Below are 21,821 nucleotides of genomic sequence, written 5' to 3'. Positions count from 1 at the left end.
TAGTCACTTTGCTCAGCACTACTGCTTGTTACAACTTTTATTTGCCGTACTCGCCTTAACTGTTAGCTCAGGTTAATCTCGCCCCCCTCCGACGTAAGCGTGACGTATGCGGTTCTTGCTTCTAGACGGACAACTTTTTGGTGCTCGAAACGAACCGGATTCCGGAGCTTAGAGGCTGCTCCGCTGCGGTGTGAACAGGAAAACCCGGTGCTTTTCAAGCTCCAGCTCCGAACCGGCCCTGAAACACCGTTAGTGTGAATGGGGTAACAGAGCCGAGCTTGAATGACACAAGCACACGTTTATTTCCATGCAACTCTCTGATTGGTCTGGTGTCATGCCTCTGTTGCATTCACTGAACACGGGAAATTACAGTGCTGCCGTCCTCTCTTGTGTCATGATGAGGTTCACGTAAAGCACGGTTAATGTATTATATTATTGAGGGAGAATTGTCCGGGGCTACAGAAAAAACATTCGGGGCTAAAGCCCCGGATGCCCAGGCCAGGCGACGCCACTGCTGCAAACAAACAAACACACACACGTACATGTATACACATAAACACACAGGTCAGGTCATTGGTCACTGTAACCTTGGACTCGGGTGACCAAAACACAGAGTGAAGTCAACCCCACCACCCTGACAGGTTATATATAGACTTTATAAATCAAATAACACACACACAAACAAATAGAAACACGCACACACACACACACACACACACACACACACACACACACACAGTAACCAGCAATTCCATTTGGTGGGAACCAGAGAAGAGGTGGAGAGAAACAGTGGGAGGTACAGTCAAACCACTGAATTTGAAGAGAGGGGGGGAAGGGCTGCAAGTCAAGGCCTCAAACAGGAAACACAAAGTAGTTACTAACAGGGTGTCTCTTTGGTGTCTGTGTGTGTTTGTGTGTGTGTTGTACGGAAGAAGTCAGGAGGATCTAATGGGACAGATTTGTCTCTGCGTGTGTCTACCAGTCTGCATATGTGCTCGCGCTTGTAATGCGATTATCTAAAGCACACTGAACTGCCTTTGTGCTGAAAACAGAGTTTGAAAAGGGGGGATTTCTGTGTAACTGACACCCAAGTCTGGAAACCCCTTTAGTACACACACAACTCCCCAACTCTCAATGAGGCGACAGAGCAAGGCGGCGCTCATTCAGTCCTGTGAATGCTTAATCCACAAATTAACCTGATCATTAAACCACAAGAGTAGATTTGCACAGTAAACAGGCTAACTTGTGGCCCATGGGTGTCTGAAATCAGGGCTAAGACTATAGCCGATAAGGACAAGTAACGATTGTCTTCATGATGGATTAAAATTCTCAAATAAATGTTTGGCCTATAATACATCAGAAAACCTTGACAAATGGCAGAATATCAGAGACTAAGTGACTATGAAAATTGTAAAAAAAAAAAGTGAATTTATTCTTTAGCTTTTGAGATTGCTTTTTGAGCATTTCTTAAGAAAAGTGCAGAAGTGTAGTAAATTGTAGAAAAGTGCAGAAGTGTAGTAATGTAAAGAGAGACATGACATGCAACAAAGGTCCCACAGCTGAAATCAAACGCTTGGAGGCCTGAAGCAGAAAACAAGCCACAGAAGATGCATCAGTCAGAAAACTGCAAGAAATATATAGCATTAAAATGTCTGATGCTGCCATAAGATTCAAAAAGTGCACAGATTTGAGGGTGCGGATGCTCTTTCATCGGGTTGATAAACGGTCTCTTTTTTTTTTTAAATGCAGCAGAACGGTTAGACAGACCAGGATTTCAAACATGAACAGACACAGTCTACGGAAGGCCTAAGTAGAGGCTACTGTCACATGGATTGGATTTGCTGTGCTGTGGCTGCAACACACAATAAATACACATAACATTCACACATATAGCACAGAGAGTCAACATATTAAATTCAATATGGAGCAATGGCTACTTGGTGTCACAACAACAGAGCATTGGTCCGCATGAAAGGTATCAGTTGCTCCTTGGTGTGTATTTCAGCTCATGTTTTATTCCCCACCTGGACTGATGTACGACACACAAGTCATGCACAGGGGCGGACTGGCCGATCGGACGATGTGGGCCGGTCGGATAATGCCCACTAAAGTCAGATAAAATATAGCACCCCCCCCGGTCGGATAAGTCACTAGCACCCCCCCCCTTTGACAATTTACTAGCGGTGATTACTTGCAGTACGGAGGTGGGCCGGTCGAGAGTCCCGGGCTGATTTGTAGTCCCAGTCCGCCGCTGGTCATGCAAGTAAAGAAAAAACGATATGCCTCCTTTTCTATTATGATTACCCAGATTCCTTCGCTCTGTTTCCCGCCTATTCTGTGCTGCGTGTTACAGCAGCAGTCACTTAGAACCTTTCACGTTGTCATTATTGACCAAAAGGAGTGCCGTACAAACAACAAAGATATGCAAACAAGCTAATACGCTGGTTGGTAGGGAGTTGTGAGCTGTTGTCATATTGTGTGTGTGTGTGTGTGTGTGTGTGTGTGTGTGTATGTGTGTACGTGTGTGTGTGTGTGTGTGTGTGTGTGTGTGTGTGTGTGTGTGTGTGTGTGTGTGTGTGTGTGTGTGTGTGTGTGTGTGTGTGTGTGTGTGTGTGTGTGATTGAGTTTGAGTGTGTGTGTGTGTGTGTGTGTGTGTGTGTGTGTGTGTGTGATTGAGTTTGAGTGTGTGTGTGATTGAGTTTGAGTGTGTGTTAGTTTCAAAGACCCCCATAGAGCTCAGTTTATAACTCGAACCCTGGTCTAGCCTACGGAGCGCTTCGTATTTATGTCACGTGATACGCGCTGTTCGGTTGCGTTGCTCCAGCAGCCTGCTAGCAAATTAGCTTACAAGCTAACTCAGCTGAAAAGGATCCAGAAACTTTACTACTTTTACATTTTTTGGAGATCACCGTCGGCGATGAATTAAAGAGGACCATGGCCAGGTAAATAAGATGAAGCTGTTCCTTTAGCCCCCAGTAATGTTACATTAGTAAGTTAACAAGTAAATTATATATAGCTGATGTAATTTAATCATATTATTTCATATTTAAAATAAGTCTTAATTTTTCTGTACTAATAAAACAATATGTTTTTTAAATGAACAAAAGCATGTTGTATAGATTGATTCTTAACAATATTAGTCTTCTAATCTTAATAGCTGTGATCATAACAGTTTATATTCTCCTTCTTCCCCTAAACCTGCCCAGATGATGTCCCACTGACCCCAGGTCAGCACCTCCAGGTCCAGCAGCACCGTGACCCCCCCGCTCTGCTGAAATACACAATTAAACATTTTCTATGACCTTTTTTTTGTATTAATAAAATTAAACTGAAGACAGTTTAATGACCTAGAGATATCCTATTATTCCACTGCTTATGTGTACATGTTGGAAATAATGGTTAAAACCTCAGTAAATGAAATAAACAATGTGTTTAACAATTACAATTTAATATTGTATTTTCATCTTATCACAAAGTAGAGGTAAGAATATATCCATCCTCTCTCTGCAGCTTCATGTCTTCTATTATTATAACTTTCATCATTGAGACAGAGGAAATCAATCATGTTATTTAACATCAGCAGTAAAACAAATATCAGCAAAAGTGTGTTTATGCAGTTGTTTATTTGTATTATATGTGCAGCAAGTATATAGAAGCAGTTGTTTGGGGAATCAGACAGACTCAAGCTATAATCGTTACATATCTATTAAAAGAAAGGACACATGCAAAATCATATTCTGAAACTAAGACACAAGTCTGTAGGACGGCAGTAAGCAGAGGTCTGGGTGGAGGATGTTCCTGATCGCCGTTTTGCTTTCTTCAGCACCACGGGGGGTCCAGGTGGATGGCAGCTCTGTCCTGATGATCCGCTGGGGTTAGGGGTCCTTCTCCAGCACCACGGGGTCCAGGTGGATGGCAGCTCTGTCCTGATGATCCGCTGTGCACTTTTCAGATCAGGGGTCCTTCTCCAGCAGATCCATTTCTCCAGAATTTTACTAATTACAGAGAAAAACAAGAGAAAAATAAAAAAGTGAATTAATCATATTAAACACAGGGTTGTAGAAGTATTATTGCAAAATGTAACTCTAAGCATTTCAGACAAACAATCCCTAAAGGATCATTTAAAATTATGTACTATTCTGGTTTTTAAAAAACTAAAGAGATGAAGACAGTCACACGTGCATCCCTTTGACAGCACGGCACAAACTAACATCAAGCAAAAGGCTGCTGTCTATTTTTGATTGTCTTATTATTATGGGATTAGGATAAATTAAATAAACTTTAACCTTATAAAAGATGATCAAATCTGGTGGAAATATTTAAAATAGGCTTTTCTTTTAGCCCTACCTCAAAGCAGCATGAGCTGAACACAAAGGTTGTAATGTTGTCCCAAAGTTTAATAAACAGTAAAACATTGCTACATGTCAGAGAAATAAATAAAGCAAACAGCAGCTACACGTCAGGGTAGCCTTTTATAAATCCCACCGTACTGTAGGCTATACCGGTCTAAATGTCACTTTGGTCTATTTATGTAATATAAAGTATAACTTATCTATAACAGAGCCAAGATCTCTGTATGACTTTAGTAAACTTCTGAATTGAATTAAAAATAAGTGTAAACAACAGTGCAGTACGTCCAGCTAGATAGTTAGCGTCACATATTTATCCGTATTATTTAACGAAAATGTACGTTTTAATGCCCCTTGGGTTTGACGTGTGTGACGTTAGTTAATTTAAAGTAAGTTAAAACCCAATACTCACATTTATTAGTGATTCCTCCGCTTGCTGTTGCTTTTAAATCCACTCTGCTGGGGAGACCAGAAGCCATTTCATTTGAAAAAAACTCACTCTTCCCTGCGTGCATTGCACCCTGGGATATGGTAGGCCGCGGAGTGTACATCAGATGTATCCTTCAAATTGGGGAAAAGTAGGCTGCATTTGTGGGCCGCATTCGAAGGAGTCTCGTCTTTTTTTAAAATTGGGACAGCCTTCTTTCGGCGGAAGTGACGTATGCGGTCTACGAATGCACCCTTCGAAGGATGAAACCCCTGAATTGAGACACGGCCGAGGGCTGCGTTTCACTTCGGTTAAATGGATTCCTTGCGTCCCTCACTTGCGTCGTTTCCCTGCGACTAGTCCCTCCCACCAGGGAAGCATGGAGAGACGCAAGGAAACCACGAGAAGCAGGGAAATTAGTTTTAAGAGCAATGGGACGTCCTTTCCTCCGGAGCGTCACGTGAAGCGACGTCCGTTTGTGATGACGCCGCACAGGTGATCGTGCAGCCAGCTCTGTCCCTGTTATTTTCAGAAACACCCCCGCCTCTGTTCGTACACATTTACTGACACAAACATTTGTATCATCTGTTGTAGACCCAAATAAATAAAATCAAATAAGAACTAATTCTCAAAAAATATAAACGCCATTCTTAAAATGTATAAACGAATATTAGTTTGATTAATATTGATGAGAGTGCACAATATAAATAAAAGAATTGAGAGAAGAAAAAGAGATATGTTATCTATCAAAACCCAGTTAGATTAACATTCATTGGATTGCACACTTAGTTTGTTTGTGTGGATATGTAGCAAATTAACATGTTAAATAGCACTTAATGACTGACTGAATGGAAATGACAATAAATGAAAATGTAAAACGAAAAAAGCGATCACGAAAATGTTTCCAATAAATGAATGAAATGATTTTTGTCCACTTTGTTGTTCAGATATATCACATATTTGTAACTGAATGATGCATGCATTGAAACAAAACACAGTATGAACTGAGGAGTTAGTCACGTGAGTTTCATGTGTTTTCTTCACTCCGCTGGGAAACTGCTCATGTCAAGAAGCATCAGATCATTGCATGCGCTGCATCGTCCAATCAGTGAGCGATACTCAGTAAGGGGGCGGGGCGAGTGTCTGAGGATTTCATCGAAGGATGGTCTGGTGGTTCCTCGATTATAGCTCCTCCATTATCGCTCCTCGCTCCTCGCTCCTCGGTCCTCCGGCAAAAATAAGGCCATTGGGACGCTACTCAAGATGGCGCAGACAAATCAACTTCCGGTGAGACCGAGACCGAGGAGCGAGGAAATGAAAAATAAGAGAAGTGAAACGCAGCCGAGGTTTCTCTAATTTCCCCTCCTCGACTCCTCGACTCCTCGACTCCTCGGTCCTCCGGTAGTGACCCGGAAATGGATTTCAGCGCGCCATGTTGAAGGACATCTAATTTCTCTAAATGCACATCGAGGACCCAGGCTGCTTCTCAGGTCGATTAAATGGAATCCTTGCGTCCCTCACTTGCGTCGTTTCCCTGCGTTTAGTCCCTCCCACCAGGGAAGCATGGAGAGACGCAAGGAAACCACGAGAAGCAGGGAAATTAGTTTTAAGAGCAATGGGACGTCCTTTCCTCCGGAGCGTCACGTGAAGCGACATCCGTTTGTGATGACGCCGCACAGCTGATGTCTGACAGCAGCTCTGTCCCCGTTGTTTTCACACACACCCCCGCCTCTGTTAGTACACATTTACTGACACAGACATTTGTATCATCTGTTGTAGAACCAAATAAATAAAATAAGAACTCATTCTCAAAAAAGATAAACGCCATTCTTAAAATGTATAAACGAACAATAGTTGGATTAATATTGATTAGAGTGCACAATAGAAATAAAATAATTCAGAGAAGAAAAAGAGATACGTTATCTATCAAAACCCAGTTAGATTAACATTCATTGGATTGCACACTTTGTTTGTTTGTGTGGATATGTAGCAAATTACAATTTTAAATAGCACTTAATGACTGACTGAATGGAAATGACAATAAATGAAAAACGAAAAAGCGATCATGAAAATGTTTCCAATAAATAAATAAAATAATTTTTGACCACTTTGTTGTTCAGATATCACATATTTGTAACTGAATGATGCATTCATTGAAACAAAACACAGTATAAACTGCAGTAGGGCCTGGCTCATTTCGTGGCATCTGCAGGCAGTGGCAAGTACTTCCGGCATATGCCACAGATGCCACAACTTGCCACAGATGCCACAACATGCCACAACATGCCACAACTTGCCACAGATGCCACAACTTGCCACAGATGCCACACCTTGCCACAGATGCCACAACTTGCCGAGGCATCTGCCGCTGCTGAACGGGAGTTGCCACAAGATGCCAGAGTAAGAGAAGGTTTACGGTAGCTGCCACTCGCCTTCCGTGGCAAATGCTGCTGTTTAAACCCGTATTTATCGTGTAAAATGTCGCTGTTTAGGCATGACTTTATCGAACTGACCTGTACACTGGACTGATGTGCGATCTCTATTTTTCAAAAAGATTAAACATTATAATTTCTATTAGATTTTACTTGGAGAACGTGGTTTGTTAAAATAAATAAACGTGCTATTTTTATGATAATACTCAAGATATATTATAAGTGAATAAAGACAATTTATTGACATTAAGATCTATCATTGTTGACCAGAGGTGGGAAATAGGCTAACTAAGTATATATACTCAAGTACTGTACACTGTGGACCGCTGTGTCGCCTGTCAGCGCAGCTTACATGATGCCGTTTAAAATATAATATAAATATAATAATATAGGGCGGTGTCGGCCGTCAGCGAACCGATCCGGCCTTTCTGCGCGACTGTCACTCAAATGCGGGACATAGTCTTAATTTCGTGGTACTCGGGACAAATAATAAAGATGCTGTGTGTGCAGTGACAGTTCCGCACACAGCGGGACATCTGTTCACCCTACACACAAACACACACACGGTGCTGCCCCTCACACACACACCCGCTTCAAATCAAGTTGCATAAATGCTTGAGCTACGTTTTTATTACAACTACTGTGAAATCTGCCTATTATGTTTTCGTCATTATTACAACAAATACATACTTGCAACTGAGGCAATGATTTTATATTTATTAGACTATTAAAAAAATGCATGCTTCAAATAAGTGGGGGTACGGCGTACCCCCGCGTCCAACGCCCACTACACCACTGGTCATGCCTAAACAGCGACATTTTACACGATAAATACGGGTTTAAATAGCAGCATTTGCCACGGAAGGCGAGTGGCAGCTACCGTAAACCTTCTGGCATCTTGTGGCAACTCCCGTTCAGCAGCGGCAGATGCCTCGGCAAGTTGTGGCATCTGTGGCAAGTTGTGGCATCTGTGGCATATGCCGGTGGCAAGTTGTGGCATCTGTGGCATATGCCGGAAGTACTTGCCACTGCCTGCAGATGCCACAAAATGCGCTTGCTGTCTCTCATAAACTGAGGAGTGAGTCCCGTGAGTTTCATGTATTTTCTTCACTCCGCTGGGAAACTGCTCTCATGTCAAGAAGCAACAGATCAGTGCATGCGCTGCATCGTCCAATCAGTGAGCGATACACAGTAAGGGGGCGGGGCGAGTATCTGAGGATTTCACCGGAGGATGGTCTGGTGGTTCCTCGGTTATCGGTCCTCCATTATCGCTCCTCGCTCCTCGATCCTCGATCCTCGGTCCTCCGGCAGAAATAAGAGCCATGGGACGCTACTCAAGATGGCGCAGACAAATCAGGGAATTGGGGAAATTGGTCCGTGCGCAAAGCATTGTGGGGATTTTAAGGACGCGAAGTCTACCCATGTGCAGCCTCGAAATTTCCCCCAAACCAAGGACGCGGCCTCGGTGGAATTCCAAGAATGCTGGAGATTGGAACAGTCCTTCGGCGGCACTCGATGACGTAGCATCCTTGAAATATTGGCTTGGAAGCCAGTTTCCTCGAGATTGAGAAACGGCCACTGATGGGTCCTCCACGGCTCCTCCGCGGATGCATTTCCGGGAACGGTGGAGGCGTGACGCACGGCCGGACTTATCTCAGCCAATGACAGCTCTGCATGCATCCCCTGGATATTATTTTAGTAACTGCTTGAATGGCGACGCGATGTTTACAGTGAGAACAGCTGTGAGATCCGTGCAGAAAGCAGAGCAGTGTGTAAAATATATATCACTCAGTATAACAGGCCTACATTACTCTCTGTGTTTGTATGCTGTAGTTTAGTAGATATCTACAAACAAAGAGTCGATATTTTTCGAAGACCATTTAGTGTTTCACATAATAAAATACACAACGGCTGTAGCCTAATTATGCTTTAGGAGCTGTAGGTGTGTGTTGTACAGTGTGTAGGTGTGTGTGTTGTACAGTGCGTAGATGCGGCGGACAGACGGGTCTCAGTTGGTTTGGTGTCCTATGCTTACTTTTAATACTTGTAAATACAACTTTTGGCCCGTAATTTCAATTCCCCATTTCAGCGACCAGAGAGAGGGGGGGTGATATATCCAGTCTCTGATTGTGTTACGTTATTATGAGAGTGCTCTCATACTTGTTTGATTCTGAACTTGTATATATTTATATAAATATATAATGTGTGTGTATATGTCTGCATCTGTAGCGTGTTATTGTCTCATTATACCGAACTGTCAATGAATTAAAAGTAAATATATAAGTCGTCGTGAACACATCTGTCCATCAGACTGTGGCCGTTTCTCAATCGCGAGGATGCTGGCTTGGTAGCACAGCCGAGCCGAGCATCTTGCTTCAGAAGCAAGGCAAGAATACTTCCTGGCATTCGGAAAACAAAGAGTGGAACAGGCTAGCAAGTGTGCAGGTGTGCGTCATATGAGAGGCCCCGCCTTACATCTTCCGCCACAGATTTGGGGAAATTGGTCCATGCGCAAAGCATTGTGGGAATTTTAAGGACGCGAAGTCTACCCATGTGCAGCCTCGAAATTTCCCCCAAACCAAGGACGCGGCCTCTATGGAATTCCAAGTATGCTGGATATTGGAACAGTCCTTCGGCGGCACTCGATGACTTAGCATCCTTGAAATATTGGCTTGGAAGCCAATATCCTCGCGATTGAGAAACGGCCAGAGTGCTGCTGTGCCTCCTGACATCATTAATGGACGTCTCTTTAAAATGACCGCTCAGAGGAGAGGAGTTCTCATTTCTCTAACCGCCTGCTGCTTCCCCTCCTCTCTCCTCGGTTCCCCTCCTCAGTCCTCCGCTCGCATCTCCTGTGGGCGGGACTAAGTCTCGAGGATAGGAGTCCAGGAGGGGAAATTAGAGTATTGAGAAACCTCTAACGTATCCCTTATTATTGTTCTTATTATACATCCATGGTGTATCCTCGGTTATAGCTCCTCCATAGAGCCTCCTCGATGCTCGATGCTCGGTCCTCGATGTGCATTTTTAGAGAAATGAGATGTCAAATCAAATCAAATCAAAATCAAATCAAATCAAGTTTTATTTATAAAGCACATTTAAAAGCGATTTTTGGTCGAGCCAAAGTGCTGTACATGTAATAAAAACACATTACTACAATCACAATAAAAGACAATAAATTACAACAGATATATATTAAAAAAAAAACACAAGGAAAAGTCAGGAGTCGCACTCCGCTCTAACTAGAAGGCCAGAGAGAAGAAGTGTGTTTTTAGTGTAGATTTAAAAACCCCTAGGGTCTGGGCCGACCTCACATGGAGGGGCAGAGTGTTCCAGAGCCTAGGGCCAGCTGCTGCGAAGGCTCGGTGCCCTCGGGTTTTAAGCTTGGTCTTGGGCACTACCAGCAGCAGCTGGTCAGCAGACCTTAAAGCTCTGGCTGGGGTGTAGCGCTGGAGGAGTTCAGCTATATAGGCCGGAGCCAGCCCATTTAGTGCTTTAAAAACAAATAAAAGGATTTTAAAATCAATTCTGAACCGAACTGGAAGCCAGTGTAGTGAGGCCAGATGTGATGTGGTCACGCTTTTTGTGGCCAGTCAGCAAACGTGCAGCTCAGACCCGGCTCCAGGATGAAATGACTGGCAATGTAATGAATTGACACACCAAGCTTTTTTCCTTCTCACTGCTCTACAATCTCTTTGCTTCTTTATTTGTATTCCGGATTTACCCCTCTCATTCGGTTCTTTTCCTCTGATCTTTAACGATAGTACATTATTAGATGGCTGCACTTTGGTTAACAGACTAACATTGATTTCCTCCATTTATAAATTGACAGGCTCTGTATACCATAACCTTTTCTCCTCTATCCCTTAACTCGTCTTCCTATACAGATTGACTTACTTACTTACTATCTACTCTATATCAGGATTAAAGAAAAATTAATCTGGTTGATTTTTTATTTCCAGGATTGAATGTTCAAACCAAGGCCTAAAACCTGGCATTTCATAACAAAGTGACTAATATATAAACTAAATGTAATATTGGATAAAATACTACACCAAATGGACAGACACAGATTAAACATACAGTCCCCTGGTTTGTCTCTAGAGTCTAACTGCCATGAGAAAAATCAAATCAATGTTCCAAAATCCTTCACTGTCGCTCCTTGTACCAATATGGTTTATATAATACATAACATATTATTATTATAGTAAAAGGGCTCGCTTTGGCAAAATCCTGATCCATACAGGCAGCCCTAAATAATAACAAGTAACCATCATGTGTGGTGCTATCTGTAGATGTCTGTCTTATTTTTTGTCGATTTCATATTGTTTTCACAGTGCTGTGAAAATGAATTTCCCCCTGGGGACAATCAATCTAATCTAAACTCATTTAAAATTCAATCCCGTACTTGGCGATTGAGAACATACATTCGTAATTTACCTTGTTTAAAGCACTTTTGTTCTAATACTATGGATTTAGTTGACACTACTAGCCAAGTTTCTTTTGTCCAATATTTTTGCGGGAAGGTACATTGAATTAGAAGTAGAACAAGAAGAAGAAGAAGTAGAGGTAGAAGAAGAAGAAGTAGAGGTAGAAGAAGAAGAAGTAGAGGTAGAAGAAGAAGAAGTAGAGGTAGAAGAAGAAGAAGAAGAAGGAGAAGAAGTAGAGGTAAAAGAAGAAGAAGTAGGGTGTTTCTCAATCGCGAGTAAAGCTGCTTCAGAGCCACTATTTCAAGCATACTACGTCATCGAGTGCCGCCAAAGTACTGTTCCAATCTCCAGCATACTTGGAAATCTACCGAGCCCGGCGTACTCCGTTTGGAGAAATATCGAGTCTGCACATGAGTAGACTTCGCGGTCTTAAAATCCCCACAATGCTTTGCGCACGGACCAATTTCCCCAAATCTGTGGCGGAAGATGTAAGGCGGGGCCTCTCATATGACGCACACCTGCACACTTGCTAGCGTGTTCCACACTTCGTTTTCCGAATGCCAGGAAGTATTCTTGACTCGCTTCTGAAGCAAGATGCTCGGCAGACATGTGCTACCAAGCAAGCGTACTCGCGATTGAGAAACACCCGTAGAGGTAGAAGAAGAAGAAGTAGAGGTAGAAGAAGAAGAAGTAGAGGTAGAAGAAGAAGAAGTAGAGGTAGAAGAAGAAGAAGTAGTAGAAGAAGAAGTAGTAGAAGAAGAAATACGCTAATGCTACAAACAGGCACAACACTGTTACTCTGTTTTTATTGACATGTAACATTTGATTTCACCTTGCTCTATGTTTTTTAACGCACATTCAAAAACTGGAACATTTTCGCGAGTTTCAACCGGGTACCGGCCACCGAAAAAGGGGACTTTGCCCGGAAAACGGGGACGTTTTGGTCACCCATCCGACTGTGTTTACAGCTAAGCACACACGCTAACATTAATTAAGACTACAAGCTCACTTGGGGTTGAGGCTTTTTTACACGTTGCTTGACTGCCTGCCTACATATCTGATCTAGACATAGTAACGTGTATTGGGGAAAATAATTATTTAAAGTTATTTAATAATTGTGACATTTATTTTACTTTTCGATGGATGAATGATGCTCAAAGTGAGGGGGCAAATAAGACAACTGAGGGGGCAATGCCCCCTTTTGCCCCCTCGTGGCGCCGGGCCCGGTGCAGCTGCGTTTTGGACTAGCTGCAGGCGTTTAATTGAGGCCTGGTCCATACCCACATACAGAGCGTTGCAATAGTCCAGTCTTGAGGTAACAAAGGCGTTAATAACCCTTTCTAAGTCAAATGTCCTTCAACATGGCGCGCTGAAATCCATTTCCGGGTCACTACCGGAGGACCGAGGAGTCGAGGAGGGGACATTAGAGTATTGAGAAGCCTTCTGGGTGGAGGTTTGCTTGGTAGCACATGTACCTCACGTTCAATCCACGTTATTCTAAAAAAAAAAAGCTTTCAAAGTTGCATACAAAAATACAAACAAGACAAATTATAGATGAAAATAATTTATTTCATTTTACAATTGACCAGGTTGTCGTAGCACAAATGAAACAGTTCGGTAAAATGTTTGTTAAATTCTTGATTACAATTTGAAAGTACTCATGCCAACTTCTACTCCACTACATCTCAAAGGTGAATACATTTTTGTATAAAAGTCTTGCATTTAAAATTATTACTCCGACTGTTATACCATTTTATATTATATCATCAAATTATTATTACCTGTCCATTCATATGATTTTACTGTTGGAGTCGGTTGAGGTGGAGCTTACTTTTTTTATATTTTGTATTGAAATGCAAATAGTAATAATTATGAATAAATCTGCTTATACATTTTTCCATACATTTTAGGATTAAAAGAAATTCTGTAAATAATGAGAAATGCTGTCACATTAACCCGAAGTCTAAAGTTACACTTCCACAATGTTTGTTTTGCAAATCCAATAAAATGATTTGCATGAAAAAGGACTTAAAGAAAAAGTCAATAGAGTACCTCCTCCTCCACTGGTTATCTTTCATCTCTTCCTCGATGTTGAACACATTCAAGAAACTGTTCTGTTTGCAGGACCGAATTTATTTATTTGATCATGAGCTTTAAACATGCTGAGCGAGACTTAAGCTGAACTGTTTTCAGACACACTTCAACTGTCAAGGTTCTTCTGGTTTCTCACAGATACTTTTGTGAGGGTCTATACAAGGTGCATCAAACCAACACATCACGTGTGCTGCTTTGCCTCTCTCCCCCATCCTCGCACAATCCTCTCCATCAGAATGGACCTCTTTATAGTTGTCTGGCTCAGTTCTGCTCCAAAACTTCAAACTGAGATATTTGGAATAGAAAGACGTGCTTTAATTAAAGTGATGACTCTGATATTGGAAATTGACAAATAATTTGTTTACAACAATCAAACCTGTTGTCCAGTGCTGACCCGTCTGTCCACAGCCATGTTCTCTCTGTCACTGAGTCCGTCAGTCCGATCCAGAACTTGTCCTGATCTGCAGTCATTTCATCTCTCACTTTCTGCTCCAGGAATTCCTGGACAGCAAAAACAAATATGTTGAATAACTTCTCTGTGCTAACTACTGCAGAAACAAAGTGGTGAATCGTGACCCTGCAGCAGTGTGTTATACCTGCTCCTCTCTGCTCTCTATCTTAACCAGATCTCCTCCTTTACGTCTGCATTCATCTCTGCTACTTGTCCAGGTTGCTGTATAGGTGGAGAAATAATAGCATTTCCCTCCATGACGCTCCCAGCCGACTGGACATTTTGGACAGTCCCCTTTAAAGAGATCAGAGCAAAGTCTTTATTCAGGTGATACACATCTGTTTTTTGTGTGTGACAATCTGTCACTTCATCATCAGAAGATGCAAACATGTGAGAAAGTAAATCCATCACTGACTGTTTACTTCAGGGCACTTTGGTGACTCCGGTTTGCATGGTTTTACTGCAGAGAATCTCTCTGTTTGGGAAAAAGATACAAAAGATTTCACTTTCATCAGAGGTGTCTCTTGAGAACCTGAACAGAGATCAAAACTCTTCCATGGTTCACTCAGTCGAGAAGAGACACAAAGATGAATATTTAACAGAACAATAAGAGTGTTAAAACATTTGAAAGAGATCTGGATGTGGACAAAGTTTACCTGTGAGGTTTTCTATCTCAGCGTCACGCTCATCTATCATCTTTTGGAGAATCGTATAGTTTGCAGAGCACACTATCCATCAGAGGCAAAACATTCCAAGGTCAATTTAGGGTGAAGGTTATTATTTTAGAGATATATAATGATAATATATGAGTGTTATTACAAAATGAGTTAAAACAACCTTTGAGATTATTTTCCACAGCCCCAATACTTTCTTTGGTTTGGTTGTCTTTATACACTGATGGTTAAAAAAGAGAAAGAAAGTATGGTTTGTAGAATAGTAGTAATCATTCCAATTTAGAGTGAGGATTATCATAAGGAAAGATCAAGGTAATAATTGAAATGCAGAGAAGAAGAGAGAAACTCACAGTGTAGGCCGAGAGTGATGAGATAAGCTGCCAGGAGAACGCTGAGAACAAACACAGCCGCTCTCTCTGAGGTGACTCTACATCGTCCATCTGAAAATATCAAATACTCTGTGCTCAGAAAGAGAGAGACCACTTGGGATGTGTTTTCAAAAAGGTGAGGGTCATTGTTCTAAAGATGTTCTCGAAACATTGATTTATTTTAATGAAGACATTTGAACTTGTAATAATCTCCACAATGGTCTTTAAAGCAGAAGTAACCCCTCATTTGTATTTGAATCTGTTTGTATGAGGGTGAATAGGTTAAAACATGTAACTTAGATGTACCAACATTTAAAAAACTTTAGATACAATAATTGTACAAGTTTTCCAAAATGGTATGTTTAAATATTCAAATGTGGCAGTATCTTATCAAATAACTCACTCCCCATTGATGCCCCCTGCACCCAGATCCACAACCTCTGTGTCATATTTGAACAGACCGTCTTCTTCTTCCCATGGCAACCATATCACCACATTCCCCCCCCCCCCCCCCCCCCCCCCCCCCCCCTCAAGAACATTGCCCGCCTCCGACCCTCCCTCTCTTTTACTGCTGCTGAAACCTTCATCCACCCCCCCATCCAGACTCTACTACTGCAACAGCGTCCTCTACAGTTTACCAAACAAAATCACCCACAAACTGCAATACGTCCAAAACTCTGCCTCCCTCCTGCTCACCTCCACCCTCCACCGATACTGATCACTCCGGTCCTCCACAACCTCCACTGGCTCCCAGTCAAAAACAGAAGAGTCCACAAAATATCACTCACCACCTTCAAAGCCCCAAACAACCTGCCCCCCCCCCCTATCTCTCTGACCTCGTCCACCGTCACATCCCCACCCGTTGCCTCAGATCTGCAAACACCCTAAAGACCACCAGGACTACTCCAGACCTGGGTCGACAGGGCCTTCTCTGCTGCAGCATCCCTCTGGAACGCCCTCCTTATACACATCAGACAATCACCCACCCTATCATCCTTCAAACAAGCCCTCAAAACTCATCTCTTCAAACTGGCTTTTCCCTTGGACCCCCCCCCCCCCTCCATGTCATAACTCTGCTAGGTCATTTTTCTCCTTTTATATTAATCTTTTATGTTTTTTATTACTAACCAGGAAGCTCTGTAGATGGCCGTCTCCTCACAATGCCGAATTCAGAGTAAGTGGTTTCAATCGGTGAGTTAGCGCTCCCTGAAAACACAAAACAAACACAAAACTTTCTGAACAAGCTGTGAATCTGTCCTCAGCATTGATTTAAAGCGAGATGAAACATTCATATCCCTCAAACATCAGAAACAAAGGCGTCTTCGAAGTATTTCTTAGAAAGCTATTGTACCTTTTTTTTTTTTTTTTTTTTTTTTTATAAATATGATCGATAGATAGATAGATAGATAGATAGATAAATAAATAGATAGATAGATAGATAGATAGATAGATTATTATACTTCAGACTCACCGTCAGTGTTTCCCCTCTCCATTATAATCTCCTCATTAGAATACACAACTTCAGCTGCAGACATTTTATCGCTGTGATCGTCAGTGACTTTGAAAGAGAACTACAGGAACGTTTCACTGCACACTGTTAGAAGAAAAAAAGACTTCCTGTTGGACCCGTAGATGGGGATGTCTTTAAAGAGAGTTCCTCAAAAATGTATCTAAATGAAGTCCTTATAAGGTTGTTTTTGCTTCCAGTCAAGATAACTTAACTGTCAGGTCTACTAAATATAAACTTAACACAAAAAGTAAGGCAATTTGTGTTTGGTAGACGATTTCTATGTTGTAACAATGCTTGTTGGCAATACATCTTATACTGTTGGAAAGCCTGTTTTCTGACCTTTCCAATGTTACCACATTTGTGAGGAACAAGCATTTGTGGGATGAGCAGCAGAGCTGAGTATGTGGGGTGCGCCCATGACAAATGTGACAAATCTCCTCTGCCAATGCCACAGAGCAGCCACTCTCCGGTCTCGTATGGCTGCTAGGAACCTCAACATGTGGAGGAACATTATGTTCAGAGCACTGGAACCTCAACATGTGGAGGAACATTATGTTCAGAGCACTGGAACCTCAACATGAGGAGGAACATTATGTTCAGAGCACTGGAACCTCAACATGAGGAGGAACATTATGTTCAGAGCACTGGAACCTCAACATGTGGAGGAACATTATGTTCAGAGCACTGGAACCTCAACATGTGGAGGAACATTATGTTCAGAGCACTGGAACCTCAACATGTGGAGGAACATTATGTTCAGCGGTGAGTCCAGATTCTGCCTACAGCACATGGATCGTAGGGTCACATCGTGGAGAAGACGCAGAGAAGGCTTTGCTGACTGCTGCACCGATAGAGTAGGAGTGGAGAGGATGGCCTGCAGTCCTGACCTCAACCCCAATGAACACTTGTGGGATCAACTTGGCCCTGCTGTCCTTGCCAGAGTGACCAACACAACCACGTTGGCTGACCTGGGACAAATGCTGGTTGAAGAATGGGATGCCATCCCACAGCAGAGTGTGAGCAGGCTGGTGACAGCATGAGGAGGAGAGGCTGTTGTGGCTGTGTTTGGTTCTTCCACACGCTACTGAGGCTGCTTGTTAAATGAATCAATTGTTAATAAATCAATTGTTGCCAATATGTCTGTATTTGTTAGACTTCAATCATCCAATCCACCAAACAACACCAAACTAGAGTCAGCAGCAAAAAAAACTATTTGGCAGAGGAGATTTGTCACATTTTTCATGGGCGCACCCCACATACTCAGCTCTGCTGCTCATCCCACAAATGCTTGTTCCTCACAAATGTGGTACCATTGGAAAGGTCAGAAAACAGGCTTTCCAACGGTATAAGATTTATTGCCAAAAAGCATTGTTCCCTTACTTTTTGTGTTAAGTTTAGTAAACAAGTCTCTTCACTCAGGTGTTTTTCCACAGGCCCTGAAAACTGCAGTCATTAAAGCCCTCTTAAAAAAGAATAATTTAGAAGCTTCAGTAATGAACAACTACAGGCCCATATCAAACCTCCCATTTCTAGGTAAAATCATTGAAAAAGTAGTTTTTCAACAGCTGAGTTTCCTGCATTTAAATAACTGTTTCAATGTGTTTAAGTCAGGATTTGAACACAGACAAAATATAATTTGTTCATCTATTTGTTTGTGAAAGAGATATTTCAATTGTTCTCTGTTTGGAAAAACTACTACTAATTATGATCTGTAACAATGGAGTCCTTATAGAAAAGGGGTTGGTTTGTCCTTTTTCTTCCACAAAAACCTGAATTGACAGAATCCAAAATGACCTTAAAGACTGTTCTGCATAAACACTAAACACTGGAGGTCAATCTGTTCCATTCAGTTTCTCAGGATTACATTTTTCTGGACTCTGGAGGATCTGTTTGTTTAGAGCAGGCCCAAAAGCAGAACAGATCATATTTGATCGTACATGAGTCGTTTTATCGTGGGAAGCCTCAATACCCCCACTGAAACACTTGATATACACAAGTAAATAACGTGTTAAGATTCTTAAACTGAGTGATGCTTAAGAAGTGTTTAGTTTAAAGTACATGTTTGTTTGTCTAACAGTTAGATGTGTATTGTATAACCATAGGTAATATCAGTCCAGAGCAGAGGTTTAATAAATGAAGCAGGAGCTGAATCACCAGAAGAAAAGACTAAATGTAGCTAATACAGTATAACAGTATAGACGTAAAGTAAAAGGTCAATCTGCCAGTATCTGATTTGTCAAATGTTGTTTAAGTACAATTCTAATTGTAGTATATGCTACAAATAGTAAGAAATTGAGTTTGAGTGAAATAGAGTTTTTGGTCATTTTAATATTTTGCTGTTCAGAGAAAAATATCAACAGAAGGTTACTGTTCTGCGTGTGCAATATTATTGTAAAAAAAAACATATATATATATATAATAATAATTATGTTTGTTCTTACATGTGTTTGTTGGATGCACAGTGAAGTTCCTCTTTATTGAAAGGCTGTTGTTAAAATGCAGGATGTTCATTTGACTTGATAGTGTTTTTGTTGTTGATCATTCTGTGACATTTTTTGAGCGAGCTGTCGAAGCACAAATAAAATGTTCTGTAAAAAGATTTTTAAATACTTCCCTTTACTAAAGTATACATAATTATGTTTTACTTCTTACTTCATAACATGCATCTGACAACTTTAGTTAGTAGCTACTTAACAAATACACATTTTTGAATAAAAAAGTGAAGAGATTATGATGTTTGGTTAGAAGTTAAACACAGCAGTTTATATAAGTACTGCTTAAACAAGATGTTGATTGACAGAAGGTAGACTAATACGTTCTAAAGTAATAATATCACTCAAAAAATATACTATCACCAGTAAAGCCCTGCAATATTATTAATAAGTAAAAGCACTCAAAGCTGCGATCGTTATAATATATGACCTCATATCCAGTGGCGACTGGTCATTAGGGGCAGGTGGGGCACAGCCCCACCTAGTGTCAGCAGAAAGTATTACAAATAATGATTACAAAAATGCAAAAAAATAAATAAAAAAATATATAAAATATATTTTAAGATCATGTTTAATCATCTGATTCGTCTGTACATTGCTGTTTTAGTCTGTGTTCTTCTAATTAGTGTGTCTACAGTCACAGTGTGTGCCTATTGAGCTGTTTAGAGCCATGTGGGACAAAACCTGATTATGCCCCTTCCTCTCGCTGTGAAGTCAACGGTGACTGTAAAAACTTCACTGCGCATGCTCAGAGTATTTTGTAATGTAATGTGTGTGGCAAAAAAATAATGACCAGAGGGGCACGGAGTTACCATCCCCACCATACGTCATCTCAAATCATTCAGAGCTGATTGGCTGTAAATACGTGTGCCGCGAAAAGTGTGGTGCTTGAAGAGGAGACGAGAGAGCTGCAGTGGCGCGTCCTAAAACCAGGAAGTAAGCACAAAAAAGCAATGAGATTTCTCCAGAGGATTTTAGAAAATAGCTCGAAATAAGATCTGTGGGAAACGTACCTGTTAGATAAATGCACGTTTTGATTAGCCGGATAACATCCACATGTCTACCCTACTTTTATAATTTTTTTATCATAAATCTATGGATTAGATTTATGATAGACTTTTGAAACTACAAGAACATAAGGAGGACTTTTACAAAAAAGTAATAGAAATGTTTGTCCAGAAGGATAGGCAAATGGACTTCATCTTCAAGTCAAGTTAAGACCGCCATTTGATTGAAAATGGGATCTTACTAAGAGAGAACAATTCAATATTTAAATGATAAAATTACATTTTTTGGGTATCCTTTTGTTGAACTGTCTGTTTAAAATTAATCGAAGCATCACACAAAAAAAGCTTTTGAAAATAATATTATATTTTGGTTTAGGTCAAAATATAATATTTGTAAACCTGAAGAGTCAGTGCCAGTGCCTCACCAGCCATGAACCTCACTGCACGTCACTGCAGAAGCTTATATATAGACATCTAAGTTTTTTGTGCCCCACCACTTTTGTACATATAAAAACGCCACTGCTCATATCTGATCAGATTGTTGTGCCTAATGCATACATTTTATTGTACTGTTGGAGTTGGTGGAGTTGGATCTCATTATTAAATGTTTGTATTGAAATGCAATGAATATAATCATTATAGATGAATCTGCTTAAATCATTTCTCCATCATTTGAATGATTGCTTGATTTGTAAAAATTGTGATAATATGGAGAAAATGCTGTCTCTCTGAGCGGTCATTTTAAAGAGACGTCCGTTAATGATGACAGGAGGCACAGCAGCCCTCTGTCTGATGGACAGAACTGTGTTCATGACGACTTATATATTTACTTTTAATTCATTGACAGTGCGGTATAATGAGACAATAACAGGCTACAGCTGCGGACATATATACACACATATATTTATATAAATATATACAATTTCAGAATCAAACAAGTATGAGAGCACTCTCATAATAACGTAACACAATCAGAGACTGGATATATCCCCCCCTCTCTCTGGTCGCTGAAATGGGGAATTTAAATTACGGGCCAAAAGTTGTATTTACAAGTATTAAAAGTAAGCATAGGCCACCAAACCAACTGAGACCCGTCTGTCCGCCTACTTGTATTTAACTGTAGTTTTTTCTTCTCATGCCAACTTCTACTCCACTACATCTCAAAGGTGAATACATTTTTGTATAAAAGTCTTGCATTGAAAATTATTACTCCGACTGTTATACCATTTTATATTATATCATCAAATTATTATTACCTGTCCATTCATATGATTTTACTGTTGGAGTCGGTTGAGGTGGAGCTTACTTTTTTTATATTTTGTATTGAAATGCAAATAGTAATAATTATGAATAAATCTGCTTAGACATTTTTCCATACATTTTAGGATTAAAAGAAATTCTGTAAATAATGAGAAATGCTGTCACATTAACCCGAAGTCTAAAGTTACACTTCCACAATGTTTGTTTTGCAAATCCAATAAAATGATTTGCATGAAAAAGGACTTAAAGAAAAAGTCAATAGAGTACCTCCTCCTCCACTGGTTATCTTTCATCTCTTCCTCGATGTTGAACACATTCAAGAAACTG

The 21,821-nt window shown here is 40.9% G+C and overlaps 1 protein-coding gene across 1 annotated transcript; it reads right to left on the bottom strand.

Moving 5' to 3' along the window:
* Positions 1-13,750: 13,750 nt before the first annotated feature.
* LOC117477501 (hepatic lectin-like) lies at positions 13,751-16,807 on the bottom strand. The gene is made up of 9 exons (XM_034124171.1): positions 16,697-16,807; positions 16,354-16,431; positions 15,208-15,297; positions 15,021-15,077; positions 14,840-14,911; positions 14,599-14,658; positions 14,329-14,477; positions 14,109-14,233; positions 13,751-14,017 (listed from the first exon to the last, which is right to left on the bottom strand). Exons 1-9 carry the CDS (start codon positions 16,758-16,760, stop codon positions 13,846-13,848), a joined length of 867 nt encoding a protein of 288 aa, XP_033980062.1. The 5' UTR covers positions 16,761-16,807; the 3' UTR covers positions 13,751-13,845.
* Positions 16,808-21,821: the final 5,014 nt, after the last annotated feature.

This window comes from Trematomus bernacchii, unplaced genomic scaffold, assembly GCF_902827165.1.
Source record: "Trematomus bernacchii unplaced genomic scaffold, fTreBer1.1, whole genome shotgun sequence".
NCBI lineage: Eukaryota > Metazoa > Chordata > Actinopteri > Perciformes > Nototheniidae > Trematomus > Trematomus bernacchii.
Note: the sequence above shows the minus strand (reverse complement) of the source record. Positions and strands in the feature narration are given on the sequence as shown.